This window comes from Formica exsecta, unplaced genomic scaffold, assembly GCF_003651465.1.
Source record: "Formica exsecta isolate Colony F162 unplaced genomic scaffold, ASM365146v1 scaffold60, whole genome shotgun sequence".
In the NCBI taxonomy this organism is placed as follows: Eukaryota; Metazoa; Arthropoda; class Insecta; order Hymenoptera; family Formicidae; genus Formica; species Formica exsecta.
The window spans coordinates 174,744-189,280 of record NW_021853281.1 but is presented as its reverse complement, the minus strand read 5'-3'; the positions used below and the strand labels follow the sequence as shown (position 1 = coordinate 189,280).

The following is a 14,537-nucleotide window of genomic DNA, read 5'->3' as shown; positions in this document are numbered from 1 at the left end:
AAAGAAAAAATATTAGTAAATAATAAATAATATTATTAATTAATATAAATAATATTATTAACAAAAATTAATGAAATATTAATAAATATTAATAAAGAATTTTTTTATATAATTCTTGTGCTTTGTGTTCACAGAGGTGTTTCGCAAGGTGTTGATATCGACCATCGTGAGTTGGGCCGAGGAATCACAAATCGAGACATCGAAACTTGTGCGAGAAATGTTCAGCTTATTAGTCAGACAGTATGATACAGTCGGCGAGTTAATCAGGGCTTTGGAGAAGACTTACGTCGTCAACAACAAGACCAAGGACGATGTCGCGCTGATGTGGGTCGGCTTAAGTCAGATTCGCGCCTTGTTGCCGGTGCAAATGTCTCAAGAAGAGGAGGCTTTAGTACGAGAGAGACTATGGAAATTGGTGAATAATCACACATTCTTCCAGCATCCCGATCTCATCAGGGTGCTGAGAATTCACGAGAATGTAATGGCTATTATGATGAACACCTTGGGAAGACGCGCTCAGGCTCAATCCGATGCTCAAACCCAGGCTCAAGCAACCGAGGGAGAACCGGCATCGAAAGAAAAGGATACTTCTCACGAGATGGTTGTGGCTTGCTGCAGATTTTTGTGTTATTTCTGTCGTACATCGAGACAGAATCAGAAAGCCATGTTCGATCACTTCGATTTTCTGCTAGAGAATAGCAATATCTTGTTAGCTAGACCCTCGCTGCGAGGATCGACGCCTTTGGACGTGGCTTATTCGTCGCTAATGGAGAACACCGAGTTAGCTTTGGCTTTAAGAGAACATTATCTAGAAAAAATCGCTATTTATTTGTCACGGTGCGGCCTGCAGTCTAATTCGGAATTAGTGGAAAAGGGCTATCCCGACTTGGGTTGGGATCCTGTCGAGGGTGAACGTTACCTTGATTTCTTGAGATTCTGTGTGTGGGTCAATGGTAAATTTTATTATCTTTATTTATTTAACTCTTTATAAAAATGTATTTAATTCATAAAAATAAGATAAATGTGCAGTATAAAAGACATCTCATCAAATTTTTTGAAACTTATATACTTTTTGTATTTCAAAGGGCAGAAACTGAATATACCGGACAAAAATAATTTTTAAAATAGAACAATAAGAGCAATAATTTGCTCTCGTTCTATTTTATAATTGTAATTTACTGCACTCATCATTTTTTTATTTATAAAGAGAATGTTAATAATATTCAATATGTGATTTTTAAAAAAATCATTGAAATAGCTCTTATATTAAACATTTACCAAAAATAATAAAAAATTAAGTATGTGATTTTTTTCTTTAATATGTTAGGTGAAAGTGTCGAAGAAAATGCAAACTTAGTAATCCGTCTGCTAATCAGAAGACCAGAATGTTTAGGCCCTGCTCTTCGAGGCGAGGGTGAAGGTCTGTTAAGAGCCATCATAGAAGCTAACAAGATGTCTGAACGCATTGCCGATAGACGAAAAGTAAGATATCTCATTTCTTTATTTAGTTAATTGCAAAATAAGGATTATAGGCAAACTATTTCGTAAGTAAGAAACCCCCTTCTATTCTTGATTGCTGTTTAAAAAAAGTCCATGTGTATTTTCAATTTTATGCGTCCCTAGAAGTTAGTGAACATGTTCTTATCAAATAATTCCCCCAAAATAATTTTCTAAATTCTGATCTGCTTTTATATATATATATGTATATATAATCAATATATACATATATGTGTTTGTGTATCTGGATTGTATATAATCCAATTTCTTGTATTTCAACAATGTATCTTTATCTATTTTATTTCTCAAAATTAACATAGTTTGATTCATTTCATTACATGTATTAAAATTGTTTTATTGCACAAAAATTTCTCATTAAAATTAATTTGAGCTTAGTTCCTCAAAATAAGTAATTTACATGATTGTGTTTTTTTGAAAGAGACAATTCAAATTCACTAAATGTGGAATAAATTGACTGCAACTATGATAGCTTGAATTATCTGCAAATAATTTTTGTGTCTGATCTTCGATTAATACGATATCAACTTAGTATCTCGCACAGGTACACGATGAAGCCGAAGGTACAGCTACGATAATACAATTCGAGCATCCACTTCCGGAGTCAGATGACGATGAAGACTATATAGATACAGGCGCGGCGATCCTAAATTTCTATTGCACCCTCGTCGATCTATTAGGCCGCTGTGCTCCAGATTCTTCTGTCATAGAGCAAGGTAATATTATAATCCAAAGAGTTAAACCTTCATATTTTCATTAATACAAAATCACAACCAATAATTATATTTTAATAACGTTTTTAAAAAATATTAAACTAGTGTCTAATTCTCTCATTCCAGTTACTTAAATAAATGAAATAATCTTAAATAAAATAATCAATGTATGTAAAATGTGTAGTAAAACAGACAGAGAGATAAATATTAATTAGGATTGAATAATATTTCAGAATAAATAAATTTTTTTTTAAATTTATATGCGAAGTGCGCACGTGATATATACAGATGATAAACTAATTTATATATGCATATAAAACGTCAGATAATTATAGAAATTTTATTTTGAGATTGTGAGTGATAAATTTTTGAGTAAATTCATATTTCGCACTTTTGTTGCACGTATATTTTTTGTAACATAAAACTGTTTAAAATTTTCCATTACATGCAAAGTACAATGAATTATCTAATAACAGCAATTAATTTTTTTCTTAATGACCAACAGAGGCACTAAAGTCAGTTGGTAATATACGAAAAAACTTTGCTTTGAAATAATTAATGTCGAAACAATGCATCTTTATTTGAAATAGCGCAATTATTTCAGGAAAGAACGAATCTCTACGAGCTCGGGCAATCTTGAGATCATTAGTACCCTTGGACGATCTTCAGGGTGTATTGTCCCTGCGATTTACGTTACTGAATCCCGCTGCCGGCGAAGAACGACCGAAAAGCGATACGCCGTCTGGTTTGATACCAGGACACAAACAAAGTGTTGTATTATTCTTGGAACGCGTTTACGGTATCGAAACGCAAGAATTATTTTATAAAATATTGGAAGAAGCATTTTTACCAGATCTTCGCGCCGCTACTATGCTCGATAGAGTAAGAATTATTATATTTTATCCATCTCAAACGTAATATTATTTATTTATTATTAATCATAATCACTTATTTATTATTCTAAAATAAGACCTTTCTTAAAAGACGAGAAAAATTTTGAATTAAATAATAATATAATTGAAAACTACCGACCGATATAATTTTTCTTGCAGAATGACGGATACGAATCGGACATGGCACTTGCCATGAATCGCTACATAGGAAACAGCATTCTGCCGCTACTAATTAAGCATTCAAAATTTTACAATGAGGCAGATAACTACGCGAGTTTACTCGATGCTACATTACATACGGTCTATCGACTCAGTAAGAACCGAATGCTGACGAAAGGACAGAGAGAAGCTGTTTCGGACTTTCTCGTCGCGTTGACTAGGTAAGCGAAACACATCTCCAATATTATCTAAATCGATTAACCGAATATTTTTGTTGCTCTTCAAAAGAAGAATCTATATATTAATTATTTTTATTATAAAAATTAACTTTAATCTCTCTTGTAGCCAGATGCAGCCGAGTATGTTACTGAAATTATTGCGAAAACTGACCGTCGACGTGTCAAAATTGTCGGAGTACACTACCGTTGCTCTCAGAGTACGTTGATGATTATTTGATCGTTTTATCGTCAAATTATTTGTTCTGCCATTTCGCATTATTAAAAATTAATAATCGTAGTAAAGCTTCGTTAATATCTGTTGGTAATTTTATTATCGCATTATTTTCTTTTCTAGTTATTAACGCTGCATTATGATCGTTGCGCAAAATATTACGGCTCTACCGGCTCTGGCGGCCAAGGCACATATGGTGCATCAAGCGACGAAGAGAAACGTCTCACAATGGTACTCTTCAGTAATATTTTCGATTCTTTATCCAAGATGGATTACGATCCAGAGCTTTTCGGAAAAGCTCTGCCATGCTTGACGGCGATCGGTTGCGCCTTGCCACCAGATTATTCATTGTCGAAGAATTATGACGACGAGTGGTACGGCAGCAAGTCGGCCTCGGCTCAATCACCCGATGGACCTTACAATCCGCAACCGATCAATACATCCAGGTTATTGTTTATTTTTTATTATCAAAATTCTTTATATAATTATATTGAAAATTGATATATTAAATAATATATATATAAATTCTTCATAATTATAAATAATAAACCTAATAATTGTAAAGTAATAATTACAAAGTAAAATTTGGAAAAAAAAATCTATTATTTTGATATAAATTTTTTTTAGCGTGGTGCTTAATAACGACCTTAATCAAATAGTAGTAAAGTTCTCCGAGCATTATCACGATGCTTGGGCGAGTCGTAAATTAGAGAATGGTTGGACTTATGGCGATCAATGGTCGGATGTGAATAAAACTCATCCAAGATTAAAACCGTATAATACGTTGAGCGATTACGAACGAGAACGATATAAGGAACCTGTTAGAGAGAGCTTGAAGGCTCTTCTGGCGATTGGTTGGAGCGTAGAACACGCGGAGGTCGACGTGCCATCGACTAATCGCAGTTCTATGAGAAGATCTTCCAAAAGTCAAGTAAGAAAAATTATTTTATAAAATTTATCATATTTGTAGAAAAGAGACATGCGCTTATATATTTTCACATATTTAAATATACAGGGCGATTCGGCGAGTCCGTTTAATTATAATCCTCATCCGGTGGACATGACTAATTTGACGCTAAGCAGAGAAATGCAAAATATGGCTGAACGTTTGGCGGATAATGCTCACGATATTTGGGCAAAGAAGAAGAAAGAAGAACTCATTACTTGCGGTTAGCATAGATTGATATCTATTATTTCCTACTCCTTAATTTTTATTCGAATTAAAATTAAATTTATTAAATAATTTTCTGATAACATATTTTATAATTATAGGAGGCGGTATTCATCCTCAGTTAGTACCTTACGATTTACTGACGGATAAAGAGAAACGAAAAGATCGCGAGCGGTCGCAAGAATTTCTCAAATATCTGCAATATCAAGGATACAAGCTTCACAAACCTAATCGTGGCGGTACCGAAACCGAAGTGGCTGGCGCCGCTGCTGCGGTAGAATTAAGATTCGCTTACTCGCTATTGGAGAAGCTAATAGCTTATCTGGACAAGGCAACGATCAATATGAAGCTCCTAAGACCCTCCGACACGTTTAGCCGAAGAAATAGTTTCAAAACCTCCACAAGAGACATTAAATTCTTCAGCAAAGTAGTTCTGCCGCTGATGGAGAAGTATTTCAGCACGCATAGAAATTATTTCATCGCCGTAGCTACCGCCACGAACAATGTCGGCGCGGCGTCCTTGAAGGAGAAGGAGATGGTAGCCGCTCTCTTCTGCAAGTTAGCAAGTCTGCTGAGATCGAGACTCGCCGCCTTCGGTGCGGACGTGAGGATAACAGTTCGTTGTCTACAAGTGCTCGTAAAAGGCATAGATGCCAAGAGTCTCGTGAAAAACTGTCCGGAGTTTATTAGAACGTCCATGTTGACTTTCTTCAACAACACCGCCGACGATTTGGGCCATACGATTTTGAATCTTCAAGAAGGGAAGTACAGTCATCTCAGAGGCACTCATTTAAAAACCTCCACATCATTATCATACATCAATAGTATCGTTCTACCAGTGCTTACTGCAATGTTCGATCATCTTGCCGCGTGCGAGTATGGTAGCGATTTGTTACGTAAGTATAAAATTTGGCACAATTAAAATAAATAAATAAATATATATATATATAATTTAATCATAATTTTTTCTTTGTTCGATAGTCGACGAAATTCAAGTAGCATCGTACAAAATGCTTGCGTCTCTATATACTCTCGGAACAGATGCTAGTTTGACGCACGACCGAAAATACCTGAAGACTGAGATCGAGCGACACAAACCGAATCTGGGTTCCTGTCTGGGTGCCTTCTCGAGTTGCTTCCCGGTAGCCTTCTTAGAGCCGCACTTAAACAAGCACAATCAGTATTCTCTCTTGAATCGAATCGCAGATCATTCTCTGGAAGCTCAAGACATCATGACGAAGATGGAATCAAGTATGCCGACCTTGGAGACGATTCTCAACGAGGTGGATCAGTTTGTCGAATCTGAGAAGACTTACAATGACGCTCCTTACATCGTCGACGTGATTCTACCTTTGTTATGCTCTTATCTGCCCTTCTGGTGGGTCCAAGGGCCCGATAACGTGAATCCAACCGAAGGTACCTACGTCAGTATGATCACTAGCGATCACATGAATCAGTTGCTGAAGAACGTTCTGAAGCTAATCAAGAAGAATATCGGCAACGAAAACGCGCCGTGGATGACGCGCATCGCCGCCTATACACAGCAAATTATTATCAATTCTTCTGAAGAATTATTGAAGGACCCGTTCTTGCCTCTCGCCGAACGTGTCAGGAAGCGAACGGATACCATGTTTCATAAAGAAGAATCTCTTCGTGGTTTCATCAAATCGTCGACCGACGATACATCGCAAGTCGAGGCGCAGATACAGGAAGATTGGCAGTTATTGGTTCGCGATATCTATTCATTCTATCCTCTGTTGATAAAGTACGTTGATCTACAAAGAAATCATTGGTTGAGGAACAATATTCCTGAAGCCGAGGATCTATATAATCACGTAGCAGCTATATTTAACATCTGGTCCAAGTCGCAATATTTCTTGCGTGAGGAACAAAATTTTATATCTACGAACGAGATTGATAACATGGTGCTCATCATGCCTACTGCAACCAGAAGACCTGCTGCAGTATCCGATGGCACTGCGCCTTCCGGAGGAGGCAAGGTTCGTATAATTTATTCAAAATAATACTTAATCGTGGTAGTCAATATACATTTATTTCGAGGAAAGAGCAAGATTAAATAATTAAATATCCTTTGGCTTTCAGAAAAAGAAGAAACATCGTGACAAAAAGAGAGACAAGGACAAGGAAGTACAAGCATCCTTGATGGTCGCGTGTCTAAAGCGATTGCTACCTGTCGGCTTGAATCTGTTTGCCGGTCGCGAACAGGAGCTGGTACAGCATTGCAAAGACAGATTTTTGAAGAAGATGCAGGAATACGAGATCGCGGAATTCGCTAAAACTCAACTGACATTGCCGGATAAAATCGATCCCGCCGACGAGATGTCCTGGCAGCATTATTTATATTCTAAATTGGGTCAGAAGAAAGATGCGACGGAATCTGTCAAGGCTCAACAATTGGAGGATGTCGTCGCTAGAATCACCGATATGGCGAAAGTTTTGTACGGTTTACACATGGTTAGTTATAGAAATTTTTCTGTTTGACGCTGAAATAATTTTCAAGATTTTCTGGACATTTAAATTATTCAGAATTATTTCCAAAACTGAGATTCTCTCTTTTAATTTGTTAAATATTAATAATTAAAAGTTTCATTGTCTCCTGAGGATCATCATCATTTTTCTTTTTCTTAAGTAATTAAAATATTCATCATATTTATTCCGTGCTTTTATGTTCTCGAGTAGATTGATCATCCACAACAGCAGAGCAAGAGTCAATACCGATCCGTGGTGTCGATCCAACGTAAACGAGCGGTAATCGCTTGCTTCCGCCAAACTTCCCTACATTCCTTGCCCAGGTATCCTTCTTGCTATTTGGTTATGTTTTTGCTTTAGTCGCTTCAGTTAATCCTTCAATTGCAATGTCGTTATTAATTTTTTTAACATCATTAGAATCATCTTTATTTTAAGTTACATCAACTGTTGTTGATGCATTTTGCATTATTTTACGTAGAATTAATTAGATATTTTGCTGTTTGTTAAGAGAGACATTATAAGACAATAAGATTAATCAATTTTGAATGTTCAATCTTATATAATACTGATGGCAATGATTAATAAACATAACTGTTAATAATTTACTGAGAGTGCACTTGTTGCTGTTTGTGCGCACATTAACAGGCGACAAAGCCACCACCATCGCGAGATGGATGGAAACGCGTGTTATGCGCTGCCAGAAAAAGAGCGGCGATTGCATGCTTACGTAGTGAACCTCTGTATAAATTGAGAAGGTATGATTAATGCAAATTAATACTACTATATACATATGCACATAAAACAATTTTTTTATGATGTCAACACGAATATAAAAATCGTTTCTTAAAATATATAATATTGTATATATATATATATATAATTTTTTATAATTATAATTATATATATTTATACACACATATACATAATTACAATTATATAAAGTTATATAAAATTTATATTATATAAATTTACAAATGTTTTTTCGTAGGCACCGTGCAATAAACATTTTTGCGCGAACATATTATGAGCTGTGGCTGCAAGAAGAAAATGTAGGCCAAGAAGTAATGATCGAGGATCTTACGGTAATTACACCATTATTTGATTCACATGGAAAATATTATATTTAACATATATGTATATATATATATTATTCATATTAAAATTTAAATGTATGCATATGTATATATTTTTTTTTCCTTTAGCAATCATTCGAAGATGCTGAATTGAACAAAATGGATAAAGCTGAGGACGAAGGCAAGCCAGATCCATTGACACAATTGGTGACAACATTCTGTCGCGGTGCAATGACTGAACGATCAGGTGCGCTTCAAGAAGATCCGCTTTATATGAGTTACGCGCACATTATTTCCAAATCTTGCGGAGAGGAAGAGGAAGAAGGTGAAGAAGAAGGCGATGGCGGCGGTGGCGGCGGTGAAGAAGAAGGTCAAGCTTCGATCCATGTAAGTATCTTCGATTACTAAATTTTTATTTGTAGATAGATAATTTGAATGAGAAATAATCTCGAATCCTTTGCCAATTTTCCGGAATTTGCATTAACAAATTCCCTATCTTTTTCTAACTTACTTGAAGCCGGCACATAAGCTACTTATGGTAAGAATAAGTAGTTAGTGCGAAAATTTATCCGCTTAATGTATGCTCGCAGTCCAAAGTGTCAATCATATATGTCCTACGCATTTCGATATCTGAACCTATTTAATTATACACTGTCTTATTCATTCAAACGTCAAACGATGTAAAATATCATTCATGAGCAAGCAAAATATTGTAGGCTGTTGTGATTGTTTTCCTCTTTCTTAATTTCGAAATTAATTACTAACAATATTAAACTATATTCTCTATTTTAACGTAACTCTCAAGAGGCCCATGCATAAACTAATGGTAAGACACTGATTTATACGTCATATTTATATACACGTTAAATAAAAACAATACACGTAAAATAAAAGTTATATTTTAAATAGCAAATAAATGAAAATTATATTATAAATTACTATATGTTTCGTTTAAACATTGTATCATGTATACTTATAAAATTTAAGCATTCAATTTTATTCATATCTATTATGCTGTGTAATTATAGGAGCAAGAAATGGAAAAACAGAAGCTCTTGTTCCATCAAGCTCGCCTGGCAAATCGCGGCGTCGCGGAGATGGTACTGTTACACATATCGGCGTGCAAGGGTGTTCCCAGTGAGATGGTAATAAAAACTCTGGAACTTGGAATTTCGATTCTGCGTGGCGGCAATATCGAAATTCAGCGAGGGATGTTGAATCATCTCAAAGAGAAGAAAGACGTCGGTTTCTTCACATCCATCGCGGGTCTAATGAACTCTTGCAGCGTATTGGATTTGGACGCTTTCGAGAGGAACACGAAAGCTGAAGGGCTCGGTGTCGGTTCTGAGGGTGCAGCCGGCGAGAAGAATATGCACGATGCTGAATTTACTTGCGCCCTATTCCGGTTTATCCAACTCACTTGCGAGGGTCATAATCTCGGTAAGTGTTACGTTATCGTTAGAAAGACTAAGTTTAATCGAGCGACGTTTTTATCATTTTATCGTATCTGTAATAGATTGGCAAAACTATCTCAGAACACAGGCTGGTAATACAACGACAGTAAATGTAGTCATTTGTACCGTCGATTACTTGCTGCGACTGCAGGAATCGATCATGGATTTCTACTGGCATTATTCGAGCAAGGAACTTATCGATCCTGCCGGCAAAGCGAATTTCTTCAAGGCTATTGGTGTCGCCAGTCAAGTTTTCAACACACTCACAGAAGTTATTCAAGGTCCATGCGCGCAAAATCAACAAGCTTTAGCGCATTCTAGATTGTGGGACGCGGTCGGAGGTTTTCTTTTCTTATTCTCGCACATGCAGGATAAGTTATCAAAGCATTCAAGTCAAGTGGATCTTCTCAAGGAATTATTAAACTTGCAAAAAGACATGATTACTATGATGCTTTCTATGCTTGAAGGTATGTACCTTTTTTTATTTGAAGAAATAAATAAAATAATTAATCTTTATATAATTTAAAGGCAATGTGGTGAACGGAACAATCGGAAAACAGATGGTTGATACATTGGTTGAATCGGCAAGTAACGTGGAATTGATTTTGAAATACTTCGATATGTTCTTAAAGCTGAAAGATCTGGTATCATCGCCAAGTTTCTTGGAAGTTGATCTTAACAATGACGGTTGGGTGTATCCTAAGGATTTCAAGGAGAAAATGGAGCAGCAGAAAAGTTATACCAAGTATGCTTAAAAAATATTAGTATTTTTTCCGAATTATATTATTTTGTTTAATAATAAGATTATAAATTTGAATCCAAAATATTTTCAGCGAAGAGATCGAATTTCTTCTGGCCTGTTGCGAGATGAATCATGACGGCAAGATCGATTACGTCGCTTTTATGGACCGCTTCCACGAACCGGCAAAAGAGATCGGTTTTAATCTTGCCGTATTGCTTACCAATCTATCCGAGCATATGCCTAACGAGCCGAGATTAGCCAGATTTCTCGAGACAGCTGGTTCTGTCTTGAATTACTTCGAGCCGTTCTTAGGCAGAATTGAGATCCTCGGTGGCAATAAAAAGATCGAGCGTGTGTATTTCGAGATTAAGGAATCAAACATCGAACAGTGGGAGAAACCGCAGATTAAGGAGTCAAAAAGAATTTACTTCTACAATACAGTGGTCGAGGCCGGTGAAAAGGAAAAACTCGAGACTTTTATCAATTTCTGCGAGGACGCCATTTTTGAGATGCAGCATGCGAGCGCGTTAATGACTGTTGAGGAGAGCGGCGGCATCGGCAAAGCAAGGGAATCCTCGTACACGTACATGACCGAGGACGATGAAGAAAGAAATAAAGATCCGATCAGACGAAGTATACAAGCCTTCAAAGACGGCATCTACTATTTCTTCTATATGTTCTCGCCGACCAATATCAAAAACAAGATTGCCGAGATGCAACAGATGACGATTCCCGAGCTCTTTATCGGCTTTTTCAAAATGATTTTCTACGCGTTCTATTATTCCGGCTTCGGCGTCGGCTGCGTAATCAAGTATTTTATGAGCCTTTTATTGACGCTAATGAGAGGACCACGATTAGAGGAGCCTGTTGTCGTCAAGGAGGAGGAGGAGAAACCGTCGAGACATTTACCTGCTTTGCCACCGACACCAGATGAATCGAATCTACAGGTAAGATTTTTTCGATGTAATCTAAAAATGTTAAAAATATAATACGACATTAAAAAATATCTTAAATATTCGTACAGGTGCAAGCTTTCGGAATGGATATAACAAAAGAGGAAGGAGGACAAATAAAAATAGCGCCGCATGAATCGAGCACTTCTACGCCGCAATCTAGTATCGAAGAGACTGGCGAAAGTACACCTGAAGAAGGTACCGGTGAGGAGGGAGCGACAGCTGAAGGAGGAGAGAGCGAAGCACCTGTCAGTTTAGCCGATTTGCTTGGGTCAGTATGTAACAACTAATGTAAATACTAAAAATATTAATGTTTCAGAGTATTCCGTTCTTTTATCATTTAATCATTTGTTTAAATGATTTAGTACTTATCGGATATCGATCTAAAAGCACGGAATCAGTCGCGGTCTGTACGCAATAAAAGATTATTACTGCTTTAACCGATCAACTGATTGTAGCATAGTAGCATCCGCGTCGCGTATCTCGCGCGCACACACATGTATACATGCCTGAGTTACCCTCAATTGATTATAAAAGAAAAATTAATTTAGTTCTAAAAATTAATTGTTCTTATTCTCTTAAAGTAGAAAATAATATGTTCATATTATATGTCGGCTTGGAGAAATCTCTCTCTTTCTCTCTATCTTTATCTCGCAGCGAGCTGAAATTAATTATATCAAGTGTATATTTCCTCGCTTAATGATGTATGAAATTAATTTTTAATACATTGTTTGTGTATGATTGTTCTTTTCTCTTAATTAAATGGTTTGTTACGATATTTATATAGTGGCGAGCAGGCCAGGGCTCAAGCTGTCGCAGCGGCCGAAGCAGCGGCGGCTCAACAAGCAGCCATGGCAGCGGTTGAAGCCGAAGCGAAACAAGAAACCTCAGCCGAACCTTCTACAGGATCGAGTATCGATTTGTCCCAGTACAGTCACCGCGTGGTGTCTTTCCTAGCCAGAAATTTCTACAATTTGAAATATGTTGCGCTGGCCCTCGCCTTCTGCATCAATTTTATGCTGCTCTTTTACAAGGTTCGCGAAAGCTTCGTAATGAAAAAAGCTCATATATCTTATATTTTCTATAAAGATATTAAAATCTTTACTAAAGATTTCATAAACTCATGTTACGTATATTTATAAATCTAAGAGAGAAATTTGTTTCATATCTTTTTCGTGTATGTTGATTTTAATCTAGGTTTCGTATTTGGTTGAAGACTTGGATGAAGAAGGTAGTGGTAAAATAGCGGATATATTGGCGGAAATGTCGGGTGAGGGTCCATCGGGTTTAGCAGGTAGCGGTGTTGAAATGGGTAGCGGTAGCGGTGAAGATGATTCGGAAGAGGAAGATGATGAGGGTAACGAATTCGTGGAAGTGGATTATTACTACATGGCTCACATCATGCGATTATTTGCTGCTTTTCATTCTCTCGTTTCGCTCGCCATGCTGGTTGCATATTATCACTTGAAGGTATATTTGAAAGCCGAATAATTATAATAGCTATACATAAATATATTTAATGTAAATTATTAATATTTGAAGCATGTATTTTCTAATAATATTTTTTCATAATATATCATATATTTCTTTTGCAAATATGTGATAAATATAATTCATATCATGAAATATATATATATTATTTCAGGTTCCATTAGCTATTTTCAAACGAGAGAAGGAAATTGCACGACGAGTAGAATTTGATGGATTGTATATAGCTGAGACGCCGGAAGAGGATGACATTAAAGCGCATTGGGACAAAATGGTAATATCAGCGAAAACTTTCCCCGTGAATTATTGGGACAAGTTTGTGAAAAAGAAAGTCCGACAAAAATATAGCGAAACGTACGATTTCGATTACATCAGCAATTTGCTCGGAATGGAAAAGACTTCTTTCAGCCAACAGGAAGAGGAAGGATCTGGCTTGATATATTTGTAAGTAAATGTCTTGATAGTATCCTATATCTTTTGATGAGATTTTGTGAAAACAAGATTGATGTTTTGCAGCATTATAAATATCGACTGGAGATATCAAATTTGGAAGGCCGGTGTCACCATTACGGATAACGTACGTGTTTTTAAAAATTAATTTGAATAAAATTTTAAATAATTTATATAACGTTATGAATATATTTTTATATTAAAAAGATATATTTAAACATATTATTTTATTTCTAGGCGTTTTTGTATAGTTTATGGTACTTCACGTTTTCGATCCTCGGAAACTACAATAATTTCTTTTTCGCCGCTCATTTATTGGACGTCGCGGTCGGTTTCAAAACTCTGAGAACGATCTTACAGTCCGTAACGCATAACGGCAAGCAATTGGTTTTGACAGTGATGCTACTGACAATCGTAGTATATATCTACACCGTGATAGCTTTCAATTTCTTTAGAAAATTCTATATACAAGAGGAAGACGATGAAACGGACAAAAAGTGTCACCATATGTTAACGGTATGCTGCGTAGAAAAATGTGCCGTATAAAAAATCTTTATCTAATTATAATTTATTTGTCTTTATCTAATTATAATATATTTATCTTGTCTTTTGGCAGTGCTTTGTTTTCCATTTGTACAAAGGCGTAAGGGCTGGCGGTGGCATAGGTGACGAGATCGGGGAACCTGACGGCGACGATTACGAGGTTTATCGTATAATGTTCGATATCACATTCTTCTTCTTCGTAATCGTCATTCTATTAGCTATCATTCAAGGTAAACGCGCACGATCCATTTTTCTATTCGCGACAAAAAGAGAGCCCGATGATAATATTGCAATCGATTCTCAGGTTTGATTATCGATGCATTCGGCGAACTTCGAGACCAGCTCGAGAACGTGAAGACAAATATGGAAAGTAACTGCTTCATATGTGGTTTAGGAAAGGAATATTTTGACGCGGTGCCGCACGGGTTTGATACTCACGTTCA

At 36.4% G+C, this 14,537-nt stretch overlaps 1 protein-coding gene across 4 annotated transcripts in view; it reads left to right on the top strand.

The window, feature by feature from the left end:
• The window catches only part of LOC115242499 (ryanodine receptor), a 39,996-nt gene that overhangs the window by 24,192 nt on the left and 1,267 nt on the right, over nt 1–14,537 (top strand). The window contains exons 30-59 of one of the 4 annotated variants that reach the window (XM_029818820.1): nt 135–953; nt 1,328–1,482; nt 2,060–2,231; nt 2,734–2,751; nt 2,833–3,110; nt 3,281–3,501; nt 3,626–3,716; nt 3,854–4,176; nt 4,358–4,661; nt 4,746–4,899; nt 5,003–5,797; nt 5,883–6,901; nt 7,005–7,376; nt 7,602–7,714; nt 8,380–8,473; nt 8,594–8,851; nt 8,982–9,002; nt 9,270–9,290; nt 9,493–9,904; nt 9,981–10,385; nt 10,447–10,663; nt 10,752–11,607; nt 11,685–11,884; nt 12,401–12,647; nt 12,811–13,083; nt 13,259–13,545; nt 13,618–13,678; nt 13,789–14,067; nt 14,168–14,324; nt 14,399–14,519. In XM_029818820.1, the coding sequence (XP_029674680.1) occupies nt 135–953; nt 1,328–1,482; nt 2,060–2,231; nt 2,734–2,751; nt 2,833–3,110; nt 3,281–3,501; nt 3,626–3,716; nt 3,854–4,176; nt 4,358–4,661; nt 4,746–4,899; nt 5,003–5,797; nt 5,883–6,901; nt 7,005–7,376; nt 7,602–7,714; nt 8,380–8,473; nt 8,594–8,851; nt 8,982–9,002; nt 9,270–9,290; nt 9,493–9,904; nt 9,981–10,385; nt 10,447–10,663; nt 10,752–11,607; nt 11,685–11,884; nt 12,401–12,647; nt 12,811–13,083; nt 13,259–13,545; nt 13,618–13,678; nt 13,789–14,067; nt 14,168–14,324; nt 14,399–14,519 (8,743 nt within the window). Of the gene's footprint in view, nt 1–134; nt 954–1,327; nt 1,483–2,047; nt 2,232–2,733; nt 2,752–2,832; nt 3,111–3,280; nt 3,502–3,625; nt 3,717–3,853; nt 4,177–4,357; nt 4,662–4,745; nt 4,900–5,002; nt 5,798–5,882; nt 6,902–7,004; nt 7,377–7,601; nt 7,715–8,036; nt 8,147–8,379; nt 8,474–8,593; nt 8,852–8,981; nt 9,003–9,269; nt 9,291–9,492; nt 9,905–9,980; nt 10,386–10,446; nt 10,664–10,751; nt 11,608–11,684; nt 11,885–12,400; nt 12,648–12,810; nt 13,084–13,258; nt 13,546–13,617; nt 13,679–13,788; nt 14,068–14,167; nt 14,325–14,398; nt 14,520–14,537 lie in introns of all 4 variants that reach the window. The other 3 variants (XM_029818818.1, XM_029818819.1, XM_029818821.1) reach the window with 3 other exon arrangements.